General features: G+C 43.1%; 1 protein-coding gene across 1 annotated transcript in view; it reads left to right on the forward strand.

The window, feature by feature from the left end:
* Positions 1-314: 314 nt before the first annotated feature.
* Positions 315-26,903, forward strand: part of LOC141105653 (alpha-2-macroglobulin-like protein 1) — a 245,551-nt gene continuing 218,962 nt past the window's right edge. The window contains exons 1-4 of the mRNA XM_073595630.1: positions 315-477; positions 16,188-16,368; positions 18,725-18,917; positions 23,122-23,174. Of these exons, the coding sequence (XP_073451731.1) occupies positions 317-477; positions 16,188-16,368; positions 18,725-18,917; positions 23,122-23,174 (588 nt within the window). The 5' untranslated portion in view covers positions 315-316. The remainder of the gene's footprint in view (positions 478-16,187; positions 16,369-18,724; positions 18,918-23,121; positions 23,175-26,903) is intronic.

Genomic DNA, 26,903 nt, shown 5'->3' on the forward strand with positions numbered 1-26,903 from the left:
TGTTATGACTGAGGAGGTTGAGTGAGGCATAATAGACTGGGCTTCAAGGCTGCTGATAAACAAAGTAAAGAGTGAAGCATCAGATATCTTGCAGGCTCATATGTTCACAAAATGTTTATTGAAAGATGGAGGGTCCAGCACTTGCGATTTGTATGAAAATGACATTGTATAAATTTGAATTCCTCTTTAATTTAATTCCATCTATGTTTTTATTCTAACTCATATCAAATAACCTTCATATCTTGCCAATCCCCCCTCAACACAAACACAGGACTGGATGTGTCTTCCCAAACAAATATTTGATGTGTTGTGGTCAATGCCCAGCCTTGCAACCATGTCATCATATGAGCAATATAAGACCAGACAAATAGCAACTCCTAACACACAAGTATTGGCTGGTCTGTGTCACATAATGTCTCTCTGGACTTTATGTGTTGGGCTGATCCTTTTGCAGATCTACTCGGTGCAAGCAAAACTGTGAGTATTTCTTATGTATATTATTGGTCAGTCAAGAAGGATATAACTGATACACTTTCTGTGACCACCAACCCTTAGCTGTTAAATTGGCACAGCAGATAATATTAGACTAGCAGATTTCAGTGTTTATTCTCAGAAAGTCTTTTCAATATGGAATTTTCTTTCCTGAGCATTATTTGCTAATCTATCGATCACTTTTATTTCTTTATATTTTTGTTTATTTTTAACTAAAGGTTTGGTATCATGGACCTTTTGGGTACTGTATTCCATGTATTTTATAGTTTTTTTGTGGCATTTTGTTTATAAGGCTTCATGCATACTAGAAAGCTAAAAACTGCTTTAGAAACACTGGACAAAAAAAAAAAAACGCTAATGTTTTAATGTTTTTGCTGGCGTTTAGCAGTGTTTAATCTAGTGTTTAAAGGGGTTGTAAACCCTCGAGGTTTTTCACCTTAACCACTTCAATACAGGGCATTTATACACCCTTCCTGCCCAGACCAATTTTTAGCTTTCAGTGCTCTCACACTTTGAATGCCAATTACTCAGTCATGCAACATTGTACACAAAAAACAATTCATCATTTTTTTCAAACAAATAGCGCTTTCTTTTGGCGGTATTTAATCACCACTGTTTTTTTTTTTTTTTCTCCGACATAAGTGAAAAAAGAGCAAACATTTTGAAAAAAAAAACACTTTTTTTAAGTTTCTATGATAAAATTTTGCAAATAAGTAATTTTTGTTCATAAATTTGGGCAAAAATTTATACTGCTACATATACATACATATTAGTGGATATTATTTGGTCTCTGTGAAAGTTATAGAGTCTACAAGCTATGGTGCAAATTATTGAAAATTGATCACACCCGATGCACTGACAGCCTATCTCATTTCTTGGGGCTCTGAAATGTCAGGAAAGTACAAATATCCCCCAAATGACCCCTTTTTGAAAAGTAGACAGTCAAAGGTATTTAGTAAGAGGCATAGTGAGTTTTTTGAAGTTGTAACTTTTTCCCACAATTCTTGGAAAGATTAAGAATTTTTTTTTTCACAAAATTGTCATAGTCATTATTTCTCACCCCCAGCATGTGCATACTTCCAATTACACCCCAAAATACATTCTTCTACTCCTCCCGAGTATGGCGATACCACATGCAGGGAGTAGGGATGAGCTTCGTGTTCGAGTCGAACCCATTTTCGACTCAAACATCGTCTGTTCGACTGTTCATCAAATCTTGAATGATATTGGCTGTTCGCGTCAAATTCCTGTGGCGCGTCACGGCCCATAATTCATTGCGGCATCACAGTGCATTGCTGGCTGATGATTGGCCAAGCATGCACTATGACCCGCATGCTTGGCCAATCACAGCGCCGTCAGTAGAGAGAGCTGTAATTGGCCAAAGCCAGGATGGCTTTGACCAATTATGGCTCAGAAGGTTTAGAACACTCCCCACACTATATAAGGCCGCCTGCACGGCGGCCCTGTGTAATGTGTTCCGGCGTGCTGAAAGATAGAGAGAGAGAGAGTGTTGTTTCATTTGAGTTAGACAGATTAGGCAGGACAGTCAGTCAGTTAGCTGCACTTACAGTGTATTGTGCATCCCAGGTGTTGTATATATATATATATATATATATATATATATATATATATATATATATATATATACACAGTATTCAGTTTAGCTAGATCAGTTCCTGTTATCTTCCTACTGACAGGCAGGCTTGTCTTGTTACAGTATTTAAAGCTACCTGAAGAAAATTGCTGGTGTTCTTTTGATCCTATTAGTACCACAGTCAGGCAGCTAGACTATTTACAGTTAGTGTAGTGCGTCCTCCTCACAGTGTTCAGCTAAAGCTACAAGTTAGTTTAGTGTGACCTCTGCACAGTGTTCAGCTAAAGCTACAAGTTAGTGTAGTGCGTCCTCCTCACAGTGTTCAGCTAAAACTACAAGTTAGTGTAGTGCGACCTCTGCACAGTGTTCAGCTAAAGCTACAAGTTATTTTAGTGCGACCTCTGCACAGTGTTCAGCTAAAGCTACAAGTTAGTGTAGTGCATGCTCTGAACAGTGTTTGGCTAAAACTAAAAGTTAGTGTAGTGCGACCTCTGCACAGTGTTCAGCTAAAGCTACAAGTTATTGTAGTGCATCCACTGAACATAGTTCATCTAAAGCTACAAGTTAGTGTAGTGCGTCCTCCTCACAGTGTTCAGCTAAAGCTACAAGTTAGTGTAGTGCGTCCTCCTCACAGTGTTCAGCTAAAGCTACAGGTTAGTTTAGTGTGACCTCTGCACAGTGTTCAGCTAAAGCTACAAGTTAGTGTAGTGCGTCCTCTGAACAGTGTTCATCTAAAGCTACAAGTTAGTGTAGTGCGTCCTCCTCACAGTGTTCAGCTAAAGCTACAAGTTAGTGTAGTGCGTCCTCCTCACAGTGTTCAGCTAAAGCTACGGGTTAGTTTAGTGTGACCTCTGCACAGTGTTCAGCTAAAGCTACAAGTTAGTGTAGTACGTCCCCCTCACAGTGTTCAGCTAAAGCTACAAGTTAGTGTAGGGCGTCCTCCTCACAGTGTTCAGCTAAAAGTACAAGTTAGTGTAGTGCGACCTCTGCACAGTGTTCAGCTAAAGCTACAAGTTAGTGTGGTGCGTCCTCTGAACAGTGTTCAGCTAAAGCTACAAGTTAGTGTAGTGCGACCTTTGCACAGTGTTCAGCTAAAGCTACCTGTAGAAGGTTGGTGGTGTTTTCCTGATCCTATCACTACCGCAGGCAGCTAAAGTATTTACACGTTAGTGTAGTGCAACCTCTGCATAGTGTTCAGCTAAAGCTACCTGTAGAAGGTTGGTGGTGTTTTCCTGATCCTATCACTACTGCAGGCAGCTAAAGTATTTACACGTTAGTGTAGTGCGACCTCTGCACTGTTCAGCTAAAGCTACCTGTAGAAGGTTGGTGGTGTTCTCATACTGTAGGCAGGCAGTTGATTTTGCTAGCTGCAGTATCAGTATATATATATATATATATATATATATATATATATATATATATCTGAGCTTAGTGCAGCTACAGGCCATTAGTATGTCTGGAAGGCCAACAAGGAGAGGCAGACAGTCACAAGCCAATAAAAGAGGGCAAGCAGGCAACGGTGCTGGTCGTGGAGACAGTGCATCCTCATCAGCACGTGGCCGTGGGACACGCTTGGCCTTTTTTTCGGCAGCTGGCCGTGTTGAGCCGCAACATGCGGAAGACTTGGTCGAGTGGATGACCAAGCCGTCCTCATCCTCCTCATCCTCCCTCACCCATGCTCATGGTACTTTGTCTGGCAAAGCAGCTGCCAACGTGGCCTCTTCCCTCAGCTCAATGGCATCAGTGACTCCTTCCGTAGCCCCACCATGTCCTCCTGAGGAGTCCCTCGAACTGTTTGACCACAGTGTTGGGTACATGCTCCAGGAGGATGCCCAGGCGTCCTGAAGGCTCTGATGATGATACTGAGCTAGATGAAGGCAGTAACGTGAGCATGGACAGAACGGGTGCCCAAGAAGTACAGCAATCTGGCAGTCATGCTCCCCCTGCTGCAGCATACTGCCAGGTTTGCTCCAGTGATGAGGAGGGAGGGGATGATGAGGTCACTGACTCAACGTGGGTGCCTGATAGGAAAGAGGAGGAGGAGGAGGAACATCACCAACAAGGCAGGATGCCCTCCAGGGGCCAGCCTAAGGGCAGCACACTGGCTGCATTACACCGCAAAGCTCCGCATGTGCAGGGCGCTGCTGTCTCTGCACGTTATTCCAAAAGTTCTTTGGTGTGGGCCTTTTTTGAGACGAGTGCATCAGATCGCACCGCTGCTATTTGTAACATATGTCTCAAGCGTATCTCGCGTGGCCAAAACATCTCCCGCTTGGGCACCACATGCTTGACCAGACATATGTTGACCTGCCATGCAGTTCGTTGGCAAGCATATCTAAAAGACCCACACCAAAGAACAAAGAGGACCTCTCCTTGCTCCTCATCAGCTGAGATCTCCAACCCCACTATACCTTCAGTCCTCTCTGAGACCTGCACTGAGAGGAATGAAGGTGTAGAATTAGGTGTGTCACAGCCAAGTACTTGTGGGCAATCTGCTTTCGGTACACCGAAGTCAGATTGTACCAGGCAAATTTCCCTGCCCCAGCTGCTGCACCGCCAAAAGAAGTTCGCTCCCAGCCATCCACATGCCCAGCGGTTGAATGCTAGCTTGGCAAAATTGCTAGCACTTCAACTGCTACCTTTTCAGTTGGTAGACTCTGCCCCCTTCCGAGAGTTTGTGGAATGTGCGGTTCCTCAGTGGCAGGTATCCAAACACCACTTTTTCTCACGGAAGGCGATTCCGGCTCTCTACCGGCATGTGGAAGGCAATGTCTTTGCCTCGCTGGACAGGGCGGTCAGCGGTAAGGTGCATATTACCGCTGACTCATGGTCCAGCAGGCATGGATAGGGACGTTACCTAAGTTTCACGGCGCATTGGGTCACTCTGCTGGCAGCTTGGCAGGATGCAGGACAAGGTGCAGTAGTGTTGGAGGTTGTTCCACCACCACGCCTTCAAAATGCCACTACTAATGTTTGTGACACACCTCTCTCCTCCACCCCCTCTTCTTCCTCCATGGCCTCTTCCTGTGCTTTGTCCTCGGAACCAGCGGTGCTCTGTAGGCATTCAAGGGGCTACGCAAGTATGCAGGCCAAAAGATGCCATGCGGTGCTTGAGCTGGTGTGCTTGGGGTACAGGAGCCACACTGGGGCAGAGGTTCTGTCAGCTCTGCAGGGGCAGGTTCAGAGGTGGTTGACGCCATGCCAACTTAAGGCAGGAGTGGTGGTTTGCGACAATGGCACCAACCTCCTCTCTGCCCTCCGACAGGGACAACTGACCCATGTGCCCTGTTTGGCTCACGTCCTTAACTTGGTGGTGCAGCGGTTCTTGGGCAGGTACCCGGGCTTACAGGATGTCCTGAGGCAGGCCAGGAAAGTCTGTGTGCATTTCCGCCGGTCATATAATGCCAGTGCTCGGCTGGCAGACCTCCAAAAGGAGTTTAACCTGCCCAAGAACCGCCTAATCTGTGACATGCCCACCAGGTGGAACTCAACGTTGGCCATGCTGCAGCGGCTGCACACGCAGCAGAGGGCCATCAATGAGTACCTGTGCGACTATGGCACTAGGACAGGATCAGGGGAGCTTGTTTTTTTTTCCCCACGCCAGTGGGCCATGATCAGGGATGCATGCACTGTCCTGTCACTATTTGAGGAGGCCACGAGGATGGTGAGCAGTGACAGTGCATGCATCAGTGACACTATCCCCCTTGTCCACCTGTTGGAGCACACGCTGCGTGGAATAATGGACAGGGCACTTGAGGCAGAACAGAGGCAGGAAGAGGAGGACTTCCTTAGCTCTCAAGGCCCCCTCTATCCAGACAGTGTCCCTGCGTGCCCGCCGATCACACAGGAAGAGGAGGAGGAGGAGGAAGAGGAGGAGGATTGTGTCAGTATGGAGGTGGAGCCTGGCACTCAGCATCAGCAGCAGTTTTTAAGGGATCAGTCCCAAGAAACACATGGACTTGTACGTGGCTGGGAGGAGGTGGCTGTGGACCATGTCGTCCTTAGTGACCCAGAGGACTCCGGACCGAATGCCTCAGCAAACCTACGCTGCATGGCCTCCCTCATTCTGCAAAGCCTGCGTAAGGATCCTCGTATTTGTGGTATCAAGGAGAAGGACCAATACTGGCTGGCAACCCTCCTTGATCCACGTTACAAGGGTAAGGTTGCAGACATTATCTTGCCATCGCAGAGGATGAAACATCTTTGGGAGGCCTTGCAGAAAGGTCTGTGCAACGCGTTCGCAGAGACTGGGAAGTTACAAACTCCTGTTTCTGGACAACCTGTTGCTGAGGCTTCGGTCAGTCAAAGAACAAGCGGTGGAGAAGGTGGCCGTCTGACCGATGCGTTCAGACAATTTTTTAGTCCGCAGCCCCAAGGTATGATCAGTTCCAGCAACCATTGCCAGTGTCTGTTTCACATGGTGCAGGAATACCTAGGGGCAAGATCTGACTTGGACAACTTTCCCACCGAAAATCCTCTGGGTTACTGGGTCTTGAGGATGGATCACTGGCCAGAGCTTGCACAGTATGCAATTGAGCTACTGGCCTGTCCTGCATCCAGCGTTCTTTCGGAACGCACATTCAGTGCTGCTGGAGGCTTTGTAACCGATCACAGGGTGCGTCTGTCCACCGACTCTGTCGATCAACTGACCTTCATAAAAATGAATCAGTCTTGGATCACCACCAGCTACCAAGCACCTGATGCTGATGTAACCGAATATTTTTTTATTGAAATGTCAGATCCCTTCAAAGACTGCCTATGCTGATGCTGAGTGATTATCCTGTTATGCTGAGTTATTATGCTCTTCCTCCTCAATGATTATGCTGATAGCTTGTAAGAACATTTTTGGTTCTGGGTGCCGCCACCAGTGCCTAAGGCCCAATTTTTAAGCCCCTGTTTAACAAGGGAATGTAATTACAATTTTTGATGCAATTCTTTGCAGTAGGGCTAGTTCTGCGCTCCAACTAGAGTATCTGTGAGGGGTTGCAGTGTTGTGGCACCAGCACCAGTGCCTAAGGCCCAATTTTTCAGCCCTTGTTTAACAGGGGCGTGTAATTACAATTTTTGATGCAATACTTTGCAGCAGGGCTCGTTCCTGCGTTCCAACTAGAGTATCTGTGAGGGGTTGCAGTGTTGTGGCACCAGCACCAGTGCCTAAGGCCCAATTTTTCAGCCCCTGTTTAACAGGGGCGTGCAATTACAATTTTTGATGCAATACTTTGCAGCAGGGCTCGTTCCTGCATTCCAGCTAGAGTATCTGTGAGGGGTTGCAGTGTTGTGGCACCAGTGCCTAAGGCCCAATTTTTCAGCCCCTGTTTAACAGGGGCGTGTAATTACAATTTTTGATGCAATTCTTTTGCAGCAGGGCTCGTTCCTGCGTTCCAACTAGAGTATCTGTGAGGGGTTGCATGTTTGTGGCACCAGCACCAGTGCCTAAGGCCCAATTTTTCAGCCCCTGTTCAACAGGGACATGTAATTAGAATTCTTGATCTAATATTTCACAGCAGGGCCCGTTTCTGCGCCCACCAAGATTAACTGTGAGGACTTACAGTGTTGTGGCACCAACACCACCACCACCACCACCAAAGGCCCAATTTTTCAGCCCATGATCAACAGGGACATGTAATTAGAATTCTTGATCTAATGTTTCACAGCAGGACCCGTTTCTGCACCCACCAAGATTAACTGTGAGGACTTACAGTGTTGTGGCACCAACACCACCACCACCACCACCACCAAAGGCCCAATTTTTCAGCCCCTGTTCAACAGGGGCATGTAATTACAATTCTTGATCGAATATTTCACAGCAGGGCCCGTTTCTGCGCCCACCAAGATTAACTGTGAGGACTTACAGTGTTGTGGCACCAGCACCAACACCACCACCAAAGGCCCAATTTTTCAGCCCCTGTTCAACAGGAGCATGTAATTACAATTCTTGATCTAATATTTCACAGCAGGGCCCATTCCAGCGCCCACCAAGAGTAACTGTGAGGACTTACAGTGTTGTGGCACCAGCACCGCCACCACCATCACCAAAGGGCCAATTTTTCTGGCCTTGTTCAACAGGGGCATGTAATTACAATTCTTGATCTAATATTTCACAGCAGGGCCCTGTGAGGGCTTACAGTTTTGAGGCCACAACAACACCTAAGGCCCAAATTTCTTCTGTGTATATAGGGCAGGCCCCTACTTTCAAACATCCAACTTACAAACGACTCCTACTTGCAAACGGAAGGAGACAACAGGAAGTGAGATGAAATCTACCCCATAGGAAAGGGAATTCTCTCCTGTAAGAGTTAATATGGGAAAAACTTTTCTCCTTTCCACTGATGCTTTATCACCAATCCTTGTTTCACTAAAAAACCCCAAATTTTCAAAAAACATTTGTCATTGGGACAAAAGGTGAGGTGAAATCTTCTGAAGAGGAGCACAGACAGCAAAACAAATGTCACAGGGGTGATAACCCTTCCCTATGTTTTCCAAAAAGCTTAAAAACAGATTTTTTGGGTGGAGCTACACTTTGAAAATATACCAGTTCAAAATTACAAACAGATTCTTCTTAACAACAAACCTACAGTCCCTGTCTTGTTTGCACCACCTGTATACTGCTGTTCGGTGTATATAGGGCCTGGGGGCCCCACACCTTTCCTTTTTTTAATTTGGGTGCGGGGTTCCCCTTAATATCCATACAGGACCCAAAGGGCCTGGTAATGGACTGGAGGGTACCCATGCCGTTTGTCTCACTGATTTTCATCCATATTGCCAGGACCCGACATTACATTAAAGCCGCAAGCGGTTTAAATGACTTGTTTTCCTTTAAAAAATGTCATTTTGTGCAGGGACTGTTCTAAGCACGGGAAACACGCGCCACTTTACAGGTATACTATAGACACCCCCCAGGTACGATATTTAAAGGAATATTTCACTTTTTTTTTTTTTTTACTTTGCGCATCATTAAAATCACTGCTCCCAAAAAAAACGGCCATTTTTAAAAGTTTTTTTTGCATTGATACATGTCCCCTGGGGCAGGACCCGGGTCCCCAAACCCTTTTTAGGACAATACCATGCAAATTAGCCTTTAAAATTAGCACTTTTGATTTCGAGTCCGATAGACGTCAATGGGGTTCTAACGTTCGTGCAAATTTTCGGTCCGTTCGCAGGTTCTGGTGCAAACCGAACTGGGGGGTGTTCGATAGACATGTGCACACTGAAATATTTCATTTCGGAATTTTGTTTTCGTCCTAAAAATAAATTTATTTAGTTACTCCCGAAATTCGTTTTTATTTATTTCGTTTTTCGTTAAAAATTGCATTCGTCCGAAAATCCAAATTAAGGTCGAATCTGTCATTGAAAGCTTATGGTGTCTGTCGAATGTTCAAAGAAGATTTGACGGAGCAGCTAAACTGTACGACGCCATATAGTTTACCTGCACCATAAGCCAAACTACATGTGTACTTAGTTCTAGCTATTTTACTGCTCCTCCTCTTTGGTTACAATCAGCCAATAACATTCATCATCATCTTTATTTTTATTTATCTTTTCTCCCCACGTCGAATCTTTTCTCCCTATGTCGAAACTTTTCTCTCTATGTAGAATAATCTTGGACTAATAGAGTTAAGGTTAGGCACATTCGACCACAGGTTTGATGGACAAAGATTGTTATTGTCATCATCATGTCGAATCTCCTATCTATATCGAACTGTTGTAGCAATGAAAACGAAAATAAAGCATTTGTTTATGTCGGATCTTTCATTTTTTGGATTCTGCACTTTCGTTATCGTTTGTTAAAACGATGACGAAAATACCTGAAATTCGGACGAAAATGCATTTGGACGAAAATGAATGCACATGTCTAGTGTTCGGCTCATCCCTAGCAAGGAGCACCATCAGGGGTTCTAGGAGCATAAATTACACCTCTAATTTCCTAGAGGTGAAGGCCCTGGAGCAGCAGGACAGTGGAATTACCAATAAAATGACCCCATTTTGGAAAGCAAACACCCCAACGTCTATTCTATGAGGCATAATGAGTCTTTTGAACGGTTCGTTTTTTTTCCACAAGTCTTCGGAAAACGTGGAAAGAAAATTAAAACATATTTTTTTTTACACACAGTGGTCAGTTTATAAGATATTTCTAATGCAAAGAATGTGTATAGCAAAAAAAACCACCCCAAAATACATTTTTCTACTCCTCCTGAGTATGATGATACCACATGTGTGTGACTTTTACACAGCCTGGCCACATACAGGGGCCCAACATGAAGGGAGCACCGTCAGGCGTTCTAGGCACATAAATTACCAACAAAATGACCCCATTTTGGAAAACAAACACCCCAACGTATATTCTATGAGACATTATGAGTCTTTTGAACGGTTATTTTTTTTACAAAAGTCTTCAGAAATCGTGGAAAGAAAATTAAAATCTTTTTTTTGTTGTCAATTTATAAGATATTTCTAATACATAGCATGTATATAGCAAAAATTACACCCCCAAAACACATTCTACTACTCCTCCTGAGTATGGCGATACCACATGTTTGAGACTTTTACACAGTCTGGCAACGTACAGAGGCCCAACATTGAAGTAGCACCTTCAGGCGTCCTAGGAGCATAAATTACACATCTCATTTCATTCCTACCTATCACACTTTTGAAGGTCCTTGAGCACCAGGACAATGGAATTACCCACAAAATGACCCCATTTTGGAAAGCAAACACCCCAACGTATATTCTATGAAGCATGGGCTGCAGATAGGTACTCGGGTACTCTGATGGGCTGGAGACAGGTACTCGTTTACTCTGATGGGCTGGTGACAGGTACTCGGGTACTCTGATGGGCTGGTGACAGGTACTCGGGTACTCAGATGGGCTGTGAAAGGTACTCAGGTACTCAGATGAACTGTGACAGGTTCTCAGGTACTCAGATGAACTGTAAAAGATACTCAGATGGACTGTGACAGGTGCTCAGTACTCAGATGAAAAAAATGTTTTGTTTTTTTTTCAAAATTGTCGCTCTTTTTTTGTTAATAGCCCAAAAAATAAAACCTGCAGAGGTGATCAAATACCACCAAAAGAAAGTTCTATTTGTGGGAAACAAAGGACATCAATTTTGTTTGGGTATGTTTCGCAGTGCCATATGGGGGGCAAATCCTCCAGTCCTTAAGTGGTTAAAGCGGAGTTACATTAATTTGTTTGTTTATTAAAAGTCAGCAGCTACAAAAAGTGTAGCTGTTGACTTTTAATAAACAGCCACCCACCTGTCCCACAGTCCAGCGGGGTACTCACCGCAGCCGTGTTCTCCCCGTGTCCTCCCCACTGCGCATGCGCGAGCAGCGATGCGGTCTGTGACTGGCCCCGAAGTCTTCTAGGACCTGTCGTGTCCCAGAAGACTTCAGGAGGGAGAGCTGCTGCTTGTGGTCGCCAAGACGACCGGAATGGAAGTGGGAAGCAGGTACCTGTCAAATTTGGGTACCTGCTCCCCACCACCCCCTCCTCCTCAAAAGCTCTGTTTCACAAACAGGAGCCGGGAGGAGGCCTTAACCACTTCAGCCCCAAAAGATTTGACTGCTCAATGACCAGGCCATTTTTTGCGATACGGCACTGACAATTGCGCGGTCGTGCGACATTATACCCAAACAAAATTGACGTCCTTTTTTTCCCACAAATAGAGCTTTCTTTTGTTGGTATTTGATCACCTCTGTGGTTTTTATTTTTTGCGCCAAAAACAAAAGAAGACAATTTTGAAAAAAACGCAATGGGGGTTATTTACAAAAGGCAAATCCACTTTGCACTGCAAGTGCACTTGGAAGTGCAGTTGCTCTGAATCGAAGGGGTAGATCTGAAAATAGTGGAAGCTCTGCTAATTTTATCATGCAATCATGTGCAAGCTAATACGCTGTTTTTTATTTTCCTTGCATGTCCCCCTCGGATCTACAGTGACTTTACTTCCAAGTGCACTTTCAAGTGAACTTGCAGTGCAAAGTGGATTTTCCTTTAGTAAATAACCCCCATTATCTTTTACTTTTTGCTATAGTAAATACCCCAATTTAAAAAAAAAAAAATGTTTTCCTCAGTTTAGGCCTATATGTATTCTACATATTTTTGGTTAAAAAAAAAAAAAATCACAATAAGTGTGTATTGATTGGTTATAAAAGTTATAGCATCTACAAATTATGGGAAAGATTTATGGCATTTATATGGCGTTTTTATTATTTATTTAGTTTTTACTAGTAATGGCGGTGATCTGTGATCTTTAGTGACATTGCAGCGGACAGGTCGGACACTTTTGACACATTTTTGGGACCATTGACATTTACAGAACGATCAGTGCTATAAAAATACTCTGATTGATACTCTGTAAATGTCACTGGCAGGGAAGGGGTTAACACTAGGGGGCGATCAAGGGGTTAAATGTGTTCCCTATGTGTGTGTTCTAACTGTGGGGGAATGGGACTAACTAGGAGAGATGACACATCGCTGTATCTACTTTGTAGAAACACATGATCTGTCTTCTCTCCTCTGACAGCTCGGGGATTTGTGTGTTTACTCGTGCATCACGCCTGCCGGCCACACGCAATAAATGTGTTGCAACAGTGAATGAAGATTCGCTGTTGCAACACTGATCCTCCTCCCAGCCAATTGGGAAGCAGGTTAGAAACCCTTTCCTGATTGGCCAAAACACCAGGCGATCCTATTGGATGCCTAGCGCCGGTAGGAGCAGAGAGGAGACGCACCGCAAAAGATGCTCCAGGAGAGGACACCGGAGCAGCTTTCCCCAAGCCCACCATGCTGGAAGATGGCTGCATCAGCTCCGACTGCTGCTCTTACATCCCACATCCAGGGTAAGGACTGTGGGTAGTGGGGGGGGGAGTGTTCGTTCGATGCCGTGCCACGTCACAGGGGGGGTAGGTGGCAGTTGTGCTAGTGCACCGGTACTCCACCGGAGACACGGGGGGGGGGTGTTTACCGACCTCTCACCGAAAAAAAAACCCACTAGTTACCACTGCAGATATATGTGCCCAGCTCAAATTTCATGAATCAGGTTTACACCAACTTTAAGATAAAAATGAAACTGAAGGTGACAAGATCCTTGTTGCTTCTAGTTTCTGATGTCACAGAGGGGGAAGAACAACATCTGTTCCTCTCTCTCTGTGCACTAGATGCCACCGGTTGGAGCAGTTCTGAGCTCCCTGATGGGACAGGAGAGCCAAGGAAAAGCTGTGGCGGGAGGGGGGACTCCCTTTTGTTGCCTGTAGAAGTGATTGAGTAGCTCTAAAGCCGCTCTAATCACTTCTACACTGAAGGGAATAACTGACTGAAAATGTTGATACCAGGATGATGCCTGCCAGCTGCAAGTATAACCACTTCAACCCAAGGATGTCCTACCCACTTTCTGCTGCAACATGCCATTCACCCTGCTAAACATCTACCTGGGTTGACAGTTCTGGCAATCTTGCTCACCTCCAGCCACAGAGCAAATGGATCAGCTACAATCTTAGACAAATTTCCTATACAGTATTACTGCTCAGACCAGGCCTTCAATCTGCTTGAGGAACATCTCCACATTCTTCAGGTTCAGAATTGCTAACAGTTGTGATTTCTGCTATTGCTGCATCTGTTACTGTTATTTCCAACCCACATAAATAAACATGACTAGGGTATAAAAGATGATTTTGTCCCTCTGAATGCTAGACCAAAACACCCCCTTTTGCCTTACCCAAGTAACACACTAGACACCAAAAACTGGAGTTTAACCACTTGCTTACAGGGCACTCAAACCCCCCTCCTATCCAGACCAATTTTCAGCTTTCAGCGCTGACGCACTTTGAAGGACAATTGCGCGGTTATACAACACTGTACCCATATGAAATTTTTATCATTTTTTCACCACAAATAGAGCTTTCTTTTGGTGGTATTTGATCACCTCTGCAGTTTTTACTTTTTGTTAAAAAAATGTAAAAAACTGAATTAAAAAAAAATAATAATAATAATTTTTTTATATTTTGTTATAAAAAAATTTAAAACAGGTAATTTTTCTCCTTCATTGATGTACGCTGATGAGGCGGCAGTGATGGGCACTGATCAGTTACACTGATAGGCAGCACTGCTAGGTGGCACTGATTGGCACTACTGGTGGGTATTGTATATAGCTGGCACTTGTGGGCATTGATAGGTGGCACTTGTGGGCATTGATAGGTGGCTCTTGTGGGCACTGATAGGTGGCACTGTGGGCACTGTTAGGTGGCACTGTTAGGTGGCACTGTGGGCACTGTTAGGTGGCACTGTGGGCACTGTTATGTGGCACTATTAGGTGGCACTGATGAGGCAGATGTGCCTCTTCCACTTCGGGACCGATGTCCCTCACATCTGAGCCGGAGATCGGCTTTTTTTCTGCTCACGCTGAGTAGAAAAAAATAAACGATTACCGATCTTTTGTTTGCATCATGTGATCAGCTGTCATTGGCAAGGGACCGGCCCCTTCCTTAGATCGGTGATCACCCGAGTCTCAGTGACTCGGTGATCACAGCGCGTGCACAGGGGAGGCCGTCATATGACGGCCTACCCGGAATTCAGGTCCGCGCTGTGGCCATCATTCGGCGATAGCACAGATGCCAAGTGGTTAATGGCCAAATCCGCCTTTTATTAAACCAAATTGTACAAATAACATATACAAAAACATACAAATAACAGTCAGTATGGTCTAAAACTTTGGAGCCCCAAGGTACGTGTAGGCACCACCAGTGGTGGCTGGTGCTCAAAATTTTTTTTGGGGGGGGCACAAACAAACTGAAAAACTCTGAAAAATAAACAACAATTGCATCCACTATGCCCATCAAATGCAGCCACTGTGCCCATCAAATGCGGCCACTGTGCCCATCAACTGTGGCCACTGTGCCCATCAAATGCAGCCGCTGTGACCTCCTGCCCACCTGCTTGCTGTCTGACCGGCACTTACCCCATCTTGGTGGCGGGTCAGGCAGCGGGTGACCGCATAGAGGTGTGGGATGGGCAGCAGGTCAGGCAGTGGCAAGCTGTGTCCTCCATGCGCCTCTTCTTTCTTCCTGCTAGGCATCCAATAGGAGCGCCTGTCCTTTCAGCCAATCAGCTGACAGGTATTAGATCTGTGCTTCCTGATTGGCAGAGAGGCGTTTCAGTGTTAGAAAAGCAAATATTTATTTGCTTTTCTAACACACCTGGGTGGGCTCGTAGATCAATGCTCTGCGCCACAAGTCCGCCCTATTTTGAAGCCTATTAGAGCCTATGACTCTAATCAGGTGCTTTAAAACCCCCCCCCCGAAGCTGTAATTCAGGCGGCTGGCATCCTAAAAGGGGCCGGACGCTTGAATAGGGGGTGGCCATGCATGAATCCATCCATTATACACATAGGGGGGTGGCGACCACTGGGCACCACTACTTCAAGTACCTGCTTAATCAATCAAAAGACAGACTCAGAGACAACACCACTACTACCAGATACAACCCAAACAAACTACAGGGAGCCATACCCAAAACGGGTCCCTACCAATGTACATTTATCAAATAAAGCACATTCAAGGACCATGTACCCTGCCAGCTGCCATGACAGGCCACCAAGTGCCCCAAAAAGCACAAAATTCCCAAGAACTTAACCACAGAAAAGGGAAGTGAAGGTGGGAAGTTTTTTTTTTAGATGTAGTCTCTATCCCGAGTGAAGACCTCACCAGGATCCTCCTACTGGTCGACCCCCGAAGTCTCACCCATTCCTTACACTCATTCCTTACACTCCACCAAGCCTCCCCTTTATATTTACTTTTAACCTCCCTAAAACTCCTACCAGTACAAACCCCCTTATAACCCCATCATGTCGGCCCTCCGTCTAGGTTTCTTTTCCTTACTCCGGGCCTTGCTTGAACTTCGTACTCCACACTGCCCACCCCATCCAAAGCAAAGATTATTCATAGCATCCCTGTGAATCTCTGCAATCCATGTACAATTACAACACCCAGCATGATCCACTGACATGTATTCTGTCTCCACTATATTACTATTGCTCAGTGAATGTGCACAATTCTGCTGGTGATCAGTGAAATGCAAACACTTTTTCTGTTCCTTTTTATTTCTTCAGGCACCATGTTGTCATCTTTCCCTCAGAGCTGCGCTCTCAGCACTATGAAAGTTTCTGTATATACCTGATGGGTGCTCAGGGAGGGAGCGAAGTACACATTTTTCTAAGGCAAGAAGAAAAGTCCACCACCCTCATATACAAGAGGTTCCAGCAAGACACATCCACCTGTATTCCTGTTCTGGTACAGTATACTTATAGGATCCAAGCACAGCTTGCTGAAGTGAAGTGTGGGAAATAGTTGAAAAGAACACTATTAAAGGATTAAATAGTATAGCAGTGAAACATGGAACTATTAGTGGCATGGCTTATTAGTGAAAGATCTTTGCAGAGGATTAACCACTTTGCACCCAAGTCATTTCTGACACTTCGCTCCTACATGTAAAAATATCCTTTTTTTTTTGCTAGAAAATTACTTAGAACCCCCAAACATTATATATATATATGTATATATATATATATATATATATATATATATATATATTTTTTATATATTTTATATATATATATATATATATATATATATATATATATATATATATATATATTTAGCAGAGACCCTGTAGAATAAAATGGTGAGTGTTGCAATTTTTTATGTCACACGGTATTTGTGCATCGGTTTTTTCAAACGCAGTTTTTTGGGGAGAAAAAACCCTTTCACAAATAAAAAAAAAAAAAGAAAAACAGTAAAGTAAAGGTAGCCCAATTTTTTTGTATAATGTGAAAGATGATGTTACGCTGAGTAAATAGATACCTAATATGTCACGTTTTAAAATTGCATGTGCCCGTTGAATGGCAGCAAATGATGATGCTTAAAATTCTCCATAGGCGACACTTTAAACGCCTTTACACGTTACCAGTTTAGAATTGCACAGGAGGTCTGGTGATAGAATTATTGCTCTCGCTCTGAAGTTCACGACAATACCTCACATGTGTGGTTCGATTGCCTTTTACATATGCGTGCGGGAGTAATGTATGCGCACATAAGCACGGTGGGACTGGGAGACCTCAAATTTTTATATATATATATATATATATATATATATATATATATATATATATATATATATATATATATATATATATTTATTTATTTATTTATTTATTTTATACAATATTATTTTTGACATTTTTTTTTCTTTGTACTAATTTTATTGCTATCACAAAGGATGAACAACATCCCTTGTGATAGCATGGGCCGTGACAGGTCCTCTTTATGGAGAGATGTGGGGTCTATTAGACCCCACATCTCTCCTCTGGTCTCCTCTGGTCTCCCATGTAGCTGATAAGACACAGATTGGTCTGATCGGATAATAGTAAAGTGCTAATATAGACTAAATGTGCAAAAAACACAATAAATTTGTGAAATTTCATAAACAAGCATGTAGCCAGTGAAAATTCGAAATGTGCAAAAATGCATATATACATCTCCATAAATTTATTTTGCAAGTGTTGTGCTTAAACTAAATGTGTAAAAAAACAAGCGAAAATTCATAAACCACCATGTAGCCAGTGAAAGTTAAAATAAATGTGCAAAAAATCTGGTTAGACTCACCAGATTCAATGGACCTCTCAAGCAATACTGCGTTGTGGGTCGAACAGGCTTAGGCTGGCCATACACGGTCGAATATCGAAAGAATTTTCTTTTGAAAATCAGAACATTTGTACATTTTGTGACCCGACGGTGCCACCATAGATTTCGAAATTCGGCCAATCAAGCCTTCAATTTCACCTCTTGTTGCTACAGAAAACATTTTTTTCGTGGCTGGGAATCTTCTTTTCTTTCTGGAAATTTTCTTTTCTTGCACACGCGCATTTCTTTTTTCGATTACATGTCTCACACGATTCTCCCATCATTGATTAGAAAATCGTTTGCTTTTCAAAAAAAAAAAAAATTTTCAAAAAAAATTCCAACATATCTGATTACTCAAATTTGACTGACGCATGGAAATCGGCTGTTGCTACAGCCCACTAATGGTGCAAAATATGAACGAAAATTCTTAGATAAGGTTTTCGAAAGAAAATTCTTTCGAAATTCGACCCGTGTATGACCTGCCTTAGTGTGATATCAAAGTCTTGGTAAAGCCCTGTGGGAGGGGCAAAATGCATCAGACGCAGACTAAGGCACCGCAGTGACATCACGTCCTATGTTGGAATGCAGATAAGGTTGTGAGAGAACCTGCTGCTTCCTGGAACCAGCAGACTGTCTTTTGATGCAGGCATCATCCCGTTATAACCACTGAAACTGGAGGACATCCATGTACTCCCAGCCGGCGGGAAGTGGTTAAAGTGACCCTGTTACCAGACCACTTCCCATAAGATTATCCAGTATGTGCATTTAATATATAAAAGTTATTTACTTGTAAAAGCCTCCTTTGTGTAGACATCCAAAAGACCTGAGAATGTTACTGAGCACTGCCATCTTGGATGTGATGTGTGTGGGGGAGGGGGGGGGCTTATTGTAGTAGATTTTAGTGACTCTCTAGGGTGAACTGTACTGAATATTCTCAATAATTACCAGTTTTTCTTCCAAACTGTAGATTCCGAATCCCTCTCACGGGAATGAAGAGATTGCTGATCTAGCCGTTTTGATCTTTATTGATATGGAGTCCCCTATAGAACTACCAGTATTAAACCTGGTAGTAAGAAACAATACTAAAGTTATTGTGAAAAAGGAGAGATATAAAACCCTCATTCAAACAGACAAGGCTATATACAAGCCAGGACAGACAGGTAATGGCTCTTGTCCATATACAAGGTTTAAATGTATGTTACCCATAACAATAAACTTCTCCACTGTATCGATCTCCGAATGTACTGAATCCCCACTCTACTCATCTCAGGCTCTCTTTTTCCAGTCGCAGTGCTTTTCAGAGAGCATTCAACAGGAAGTAAGGAGGTGTTATATTGCCTTCTCACCACCTGATTAAACCCTATAATGCCGCACTACCGCACCGTAATCACGTGTAATGCAGTGGGGAGCCCCACTGAACTCAATGGGCAAGTTTAACAAGCTGTGTTGTCCTTTTGTTTTCTATCTGTTTAGATATTTAGGGACCTTCCCAGGTCCAAAATTAATGTTGCTCAGAATTAAGTTCAGCCCTTCACAACATGCCAGTTTTTCATGTGCCCCCATGGGAAAAATAATTGCCTGTCACTGCTTTGGGCCTTTTAAATATACAGTTGTTAATATTGTGTTCTCCAGTATGAGCAGCATAGATATCAGGATGTCCCTGAGGTAATCTGTCCTTTATCCAGTATTTAATTGACCAGAAGGTGTATGAACTACATGTTGGGCGTACCTCCCAACTGTCCCTGATTTTTTAGGGACTGTCCCTGATTTGGAGCAATGTCCCTCTGTCCCTCATTCTTCCTCATTTGTCCCTCATTTTGGTCTGATCTATGTAGTTGTATATAAAATGCACTATTTATCTTTTAAAAAGTGTTTCCCAGTGCTAAACCTTTTATACAATTTCTAAATTGTTACAATTGTAAACTTCAAAAGCCAATATAAAGGAATAGTGGTGGTAAAAAAAAAAAAAAAAAGCACACGTGGGTTTAATCAATCTTTTTTTTTTTGTATAGTTCTCCTTTAAAGGGGCGTGGCGGGGGGTGTATCCTATACATATATTTGCTAATAGATGTCCTTCGGTCCCATCTTGAAAAGTTGGGAGGTACGATGTTGGGTGGTGTAGTGTCCTTTATTTGTTTCCCCTTCTCTGATGCTGTAGTGAGTGGAGACTCTGACCTCTTAATACCATTGTGGGTGGCAGTTTGAGTATTGGAACAAGTCACCCCTGACCAACATCATGTGGGTCGCTGGCAGGGTGGATTTGTTATAAATCAAGTCGATTTAAATCATGATTTAAATCACTTGTAAAAAGGCTTGATTTAAATCAACTCAAGTGAAATCATAATTTTTAACCTCTCGAGGACCCGGCCTATTTTTCAGACTCTGTGTTTACAAGTTAAAATCATTTTTTTTTTGCTAGAAAATTACTTAGAACCCCAAAACATTTAATTTTTTTTCTAACAACCAATAGAATAAAACGGCGGTCGTTACAATACTTTATTCCACACCGTATTTGCGCAGCGGTCATACAAGCACAATTTTCTTGGAAAAAATACACTTTTTTACTTAAAAAATAAGACAACAGTAAAGTTAGCCCAATTTTTTTTTTATATTGTGAAAGATAATGTTACGCCGAGTAAATTGATACCCAACATGTCACGCTTCAAAATTGCACCCGCTCATGGAATGGCGACAAACTTTTACCCTTAAAAATCTCCATAGGCGACGTTTAAAAATTTCTACAGGTTACATGTTTAGAGTTACAGAGGAGGTCTAGGGCTAGAAATATTGCTCTTGCTCTAATGATCGTGGCGATTCCTCACATGTGTGGTTTGAACACCGTTTTCATATGCGGGCGCAACTAACGTATGCATTCGCTTCTGCACTCAAGCTCGATGGGACGGGGCACTTTAAATTTTTTCTTATTTAATTAACTTTTTATTTTTTAATTTTACACCGTCCTTTTAAAAAAAAATGTTTGGGTCACCTTTATTCCTATTACAAGGAATGTAAACATCCTTGTAATAGAAAAAAAAGCATGACAGAACCTCTTAAATGTGAGGTCAAAAAAGACCGCAGATGTCATATTTACACTAAAATACAATAAAAAAATTTTTTTAAATGATATGTCATTTCTTTTTACAAATTTTTTTTCCCCTTTTTCCCCTTTTAAGAGCATTGGTCCGGAAGCGACGTCAAACGTCACCTCCAGTGCTATGGAGCCGAGCGGGGGCCATCTTTCCCTCACTCGGCATCCAGGCAGTGAGGGGAAAGGACCCGATCGTCTCCGCCGTTTACCGGAGCAGTTGGTATTGGCGGAGCACGGCAGGAGGGGTGGGCCCCTTTCCCGCCGCCGATAACAGTGATCTCACGGCGAATATTCCTGAACTATATTTTATCTCATGGTTACTGTAAAATTGTGTGAATGCATCAATGCAGTGCATGTTATCTCAGCTTGCAGAGCAATGAGTTTACCAAAAATGTAAATATTGCAGAATATACAGCCTCATGCTACATAACTAAGCTCGGTTTCATGCTGAATAAACTAAATTATTAATGTATCCTAAATAGAAAACTATATTTAGATAGATTTTCACTCCAAAAGCATTTTATCAAAATAAATTTGATAAAAAATAAAAAAAAATGTATTTAAATAGAAAAACATTTTTTTTTTAAATCATTGATTTTTATCCACCTTGCCCTCTGGTCTGTGCATGAGTGAGAGAGAACCCTTTGCAGGACTGAACTGCCAGAAGGACTAGGTCTGGAAACGCAAGGGAGAAAGTGGAAGAACCTAACTACCCCGACCTTCATTTAAGCCCGGATTCACACTATACCAGGCTGCGGATCGCACAGGAGCGCTGTGCGTCCCTGTTCCCTGTTTCAGGGACGAATCAGGGACGATTCTATGCCTAAATTCGGCCCTGAAAGGGAGCCAAAGATGCACAGCGTTTTTGTGCAGTGCGCTACGCAGCCGCCCCAGAGATATGTGAACCGGCTCCATAGGGAGCCAGTCACATTCTCCTACTCTGCGAATTAGATGCTGGGAAACGCACATCTAATTCGCATAGGTGTGAACCCGGGCTTACAGGTCTGTGGTTTGGTTCAAAGTTCCTTCAGGGCCTAGGACTGAGGGACACCCTGTGTGTGGAACCACCTTTGGGGGACAGATTGAAACAACCGGAAAGATGACTGGTTGCAATGGTACTATATATTGATACAGAGTGCTCTATGGTCAAACTGTGTACCATGAAGAGGAAATATTGCTGAATTGATGCAGTAAAGCATTAAAAAGCACTTGGACTGGGCAATCTGTATTCCTGGTAAAAGGCCTCAGGGTGGGAATATATGGGGAGATGGGCCTCAGGCCAGAATGAGAGAGGCAAGATGGCGAGATATCTCCCAGAAGTTAGGTATGTGTCTATCCCATCTGGAGAAGAATCGGGGAGGGTCCTGGGACAAAATCACGGGAACTGCTGTTCTATCCAGCACCATTATATACAAGGTGGCTGAATTTTGAGTGAAAGGATTCATCAAGATCCAAGATACCTATGAAAACAATTGTACAAAGTTAATACAATGTTTCTTTAAGCATTTCACCTGGCCTGAAACAGAAGTTACTGCTCCTCAAATCTGACACAATGTAGTGTTTCTAATACCATATGCCAAAGTTAGCAGAGGACCACACTAGAGAAACTGAATTCAATTTTATTTACTGCAAACGTCAAAACTACATTCTTAGTGCAAATGGTCCAGCTCTGGTAGAGTTTTCTAATCAGTGGCAGGGGGAGATTATTGATGAGAGTTTATGTAGCAGTTCCAGTCATTCAGCCAATGTCAATGTCAAAAAGTTAGGGAAAGAGATTAAATTCATATGCTGTAACCATAAAAATTTGGAATGTGCATAGTGTTCTGAATGTCGTACATGATATGGTGAACAAAAAATTGGCAAAAAGGCAACATTTTTTTTCTCATTCTTACTTCAATTTCACCATTCTGTGACAAATAGAGAGAGTGAAACCACGCCCTTTTTCCTGAACAATTTTTTTTAGATTTTTGTTTTTTTCTACTATTTTGTATGTTATGTATCAGTCTGGTTCTCTACAGTGACAAGCGCTCCCCTTCTTATTGGCCACTTTATTACAGCTAAAAAAGGAGAGCCACTGATTGGCTTCTAAGACAGAGGCTGTAATGATAATGTGGCCAGAATCAAGCAAGGTGATTGTCACAGGAGGGAGTCAAACTTAGCTATAGGTAAAGATGTCCATAGTTTTATTCTCATGTTTAGTTAGGAAGATATCTGATGCATTATTGTGCTATGCTAACTCAAAGTTTCAAAAATTATTTTATTTTTTGTACCAACAGTGAAATTCCGAATTCTTTCACTTAACGAAGACCTTCAACCTGTACAAGATGCGGTAATATAAAAGAACAGTCACATATGTTATCAATTAGCTTAATATATAAATACTACCAGATGTTTATACTTTTATATTGACTCACATAGTCATTCACCTGTACAATATGAGTTCCAGTTGGTGTTCTAAAAATTTCCAGAAGATTTTTTAAATCTCTAGAAAGTTAAGTCCATGTAAAACTAAAATGGTGGCTATGAAGGGGTTAAATCACCCAGAATCCTTTGTATTTTGGAGACACTAGCAGAGTGTCTAACTATTCCTTCTTGCCATGACAGATCCTTGCAAATTATTTAAAACATGAGAATTTTCAGCAACAGTAGCTACAGTTCATCTGGAAAGTATTCACAGCGTTTCACTTTTTCCACATTTTTTCATGTTACAGCCTTATTCAAAAATGGATTAAATTCATTATTTTCCTCAAAATTCTACAAATAATACCCCATAATGACAACCTGAAAGAAGTTTGTCTGAAATCTTTGCAAATTTTTTTATAAAAAAAACAAAATAAAATTCCTTTGCCATGACACTCAAAATTGAGCTCAGGTGCATCCTGTTTCCACTGATCATCCTTGAGATGTTTCTACAACTTGATTGGAGTCCACCTGTGGTAAATTTAGTTGATTGTATATGATTTGGAAAGGCACACACCTTACTATAGAAGGTCCTACAGCAGTGGTTTCAAACTGGCGGCCCTCCAGCTGTTGCGAAAATACAAGTCCCATGAGGCATTGCGAGGCTGACAGTTACAAGCATGACTCCCGCAGGCAGAGGCATGATGGGACTTGTAGTTTTGCAACGGCTGGAGGGCCGCCAGTCTGAGACTACTGTCCTACAGTTTACAGTGCATGTTTTAGTACAAACCAAGCCATGAAGTCCAGGGAATTGTCTGTAGACCTCCCAGATAGGATTATATAGAGGCACAGATTTGGTCAGGGAGGTGACCAAGAACCCAATGATCACTCTGACAGAGCTCCAGCATTTCTCGGTGGAGAGAGGAGAACCTTCAGAAGAACAACCATCTCTGCATGTCAGAAAAAGTTTCACCTGCTGGTGGCACAGTCTCTCCCAGATCTATGGGCTGCACTACTGTCTGGAGCTGACATCATCTCCTGCAATCAGGCATCACCTGAGACTGATTGCAGGAGGTGTATATATACCCGGCAGATTATTGCACTCATCGCCTTAGTAATGTTTCCTTGTGCCCTGACCTGTGTTTGCTACCTTGTATCCTGAATCCTGTTTCCTGTGATCCTGAACCCTGTATCCATTCCTGGACTCCTGCCCTGCAGCCTGATCCCTTCTGCCTTCTCTCCCTGTTTCCTGTTACCCTCTCCCTGTCCTGTCTTGCTCCCAGCCCCATCTGCTTGATCACCTGTGTATGACCCTGGCTTTTTTATGATTGTGATTGTATCTTACACCTGTATATACATTTGGTTTGGGTAGTTATTTGTGGTGTGTCACTGTGGTTGGTTGCTGGTTTATTTTATTGTTTGTTATATTAGAGGTGTGTTTACTTTTACTTATTTACTTATCCTTTTAATAAAGCATATTATTATTTTACACGCGTTTGGTTTTCTCAATCGTGGTCCACACATTTCTGGTCGCACCGATTTCAGCACTCCACCAATCAGACCTGTATGGTAGAGTGGCCAGATGGAAGCCACTCCTCAGTAAAAGGCACATGACAGCTCACCTGGAGTTTGCCAAAAGGCACCTGAAGGACTCTCAGACAATGGGAAACAAAATTCTCTGGTCTGATGAAACAAAGATTGAACTATTTGGACTAAATGGTTAGCGCCCTGTCTGGAGGAAACCAGGTACCGCTCATCACCTAGCCAATACCATCACTACAGTGAAGCATGGTGGTGGCAGCATCATGCTGCAGGGATGTTTTTTGGCGGCAGGTACTGGGATACTGGTCAGGTTCGAGGGAAAGATGAATGCAGCAATGTACAGAAACATCCTTGATGAATACCTGCTCCAGAGCACTCTGGACCTCAGACTGGGGCAAAGGTTCATCTTCCAACAGGACAATGACTCTAACAACTTCTAGATCACCCACTGCATTTATATACTGTGGCAGGGCAGCCCGGCTGTGCAAAATCGCGTACCTGTACGTGATATTGTGCATGCGAGCCAAAGTGCCACTTCCACTGTGATTGGACACAGCAGGAGCCAATCAGTGACTATCAGACTACTACTTACCAGACCAGTGAGTCCGCTTGGGCAGAGGGTAGGCTCCCTTACGCGTCCGACTCGCGGCCCCTGGTAGGGTAAACAGGAAGCACAGGAGTACGGAGTGGTATGAGAGCCTGATACTGGAGTCCAGGTGCAGATGGAACAGCAGTCTTTAACAGCAGGTGCAGGCTGGAACACAGGCAACAGGACTGAGCAGGATGGTCAGGAGGCAGGCTGGGTTCGGCAACAGGCAGGCAACAAGGTACAGTGGAGCAGGCAGAAGAATAGTCAGACAGGCCAGAGGTCGGGTGCAGGCAGAGTTCAGAGGGGTCCAGGAAACAAGCCGGGTCGTCAGGAGATCTGGGTTGTAAAAACAATTAAAAATTTTAAAAAGTCCATAAAACTAACCCAAAGTTTGTAGTCGCTTTAACTTTTGCGCAATCCAATCAATATACGCTTATTGGGATTTTTTTTTTACCAAACATATGTAGCAGAATACAAACTGGCCTAAATTGATGAAGAAATTAGATTTTTTTAACAATTTATTGGGTGTTTTATAGCAGAAAGTAAAAATATATAGTTTTTTTTTGTTTTCTTTTCAAAAAACCGCAGGTGATCAAATACCACCAAAAGAAAACTCTATTTGTGGGAAAAAAAGGACATCAATTTTATTTGAGTACAGCATTGCACGACGGTGCAATTGTCAGTTAAAGCAGTGCAGTGTGGTATCACAAAAAATGGCCTGGTCAGGAAGGGGGTAAAACCTTCTGGAGCTGAAGTGGCTAAGCACACAGCCAAGATAACAATGGAGTGGCTATGGCAAAATTCTGTGAATGTCCTTGAGTGGCCCAGCCAGAGCTCAGATTTGAACCCGACTGAACATCTCTGGAGAGATCCAACCTGATGGAGCTTGAGAGACCCCTTAAAGTAGAATCGGAGTAATTGCCCAAAAATAGGTGTGCCAAGCTTGTAGCATCATTCTCAAAAAAACTTGAGGCTGTAATTGGTGCCAAAGGAGCTTCAACAAAGTATTGAGCAAAGGCCGTCAGTACTTATGTACATGTGACTTTTTTCCCTTTTTTATTTTTAATACATTTGCAAAGATTTCAAACAAACTTCTTTCACATTGTCATTATGGGGTATTGTTTGTAGCATTTTGAAGAAAATAATGAATTTAATCTATTTTGGAATAAGGCTGTAACATGAAAAAATGTGGAAAAAATGAAGCGCTGTGAATACTTTCCGGATGCACTGTATACTAACGCCGTGTACACACGAGCGGACTTTCTGGCAGAAAAGGTCAGATGGAATGATTCTGTCGGACATTCCAATCGTGTATGGGCTTCATCAGACCTTCATCGGACCTTTTCTGTCGAAAATTCCGACGGACCTAGAAATAGAACATGTTCCAGATCTTTCTGACGGACTCAATTCCTATCGAACAAACCGTTCTTCTGTATGCTAGTCCGACGGACCAAATAGGACACAAGGGCAGCTATTGGCTACTGGCTATTGAACTTCCTTGTCTAGTCCGGTCATACGTCATCATGT

This window comes from Aquarana catesbeiana, linkage group LG08 (assembly GCF_042186555.1).
Source record: "Aquarana catesbeiana isolate 2022-GZ linkage group LG08, ASM4218655v1, whole genome shotgun sequence".
Taxonomy (NCBI): Eukaryota; Metazoa; Chordata; class Amphibia; order Anura; family Ranidae; genus Aquarana; species Aquarana catesbeiana.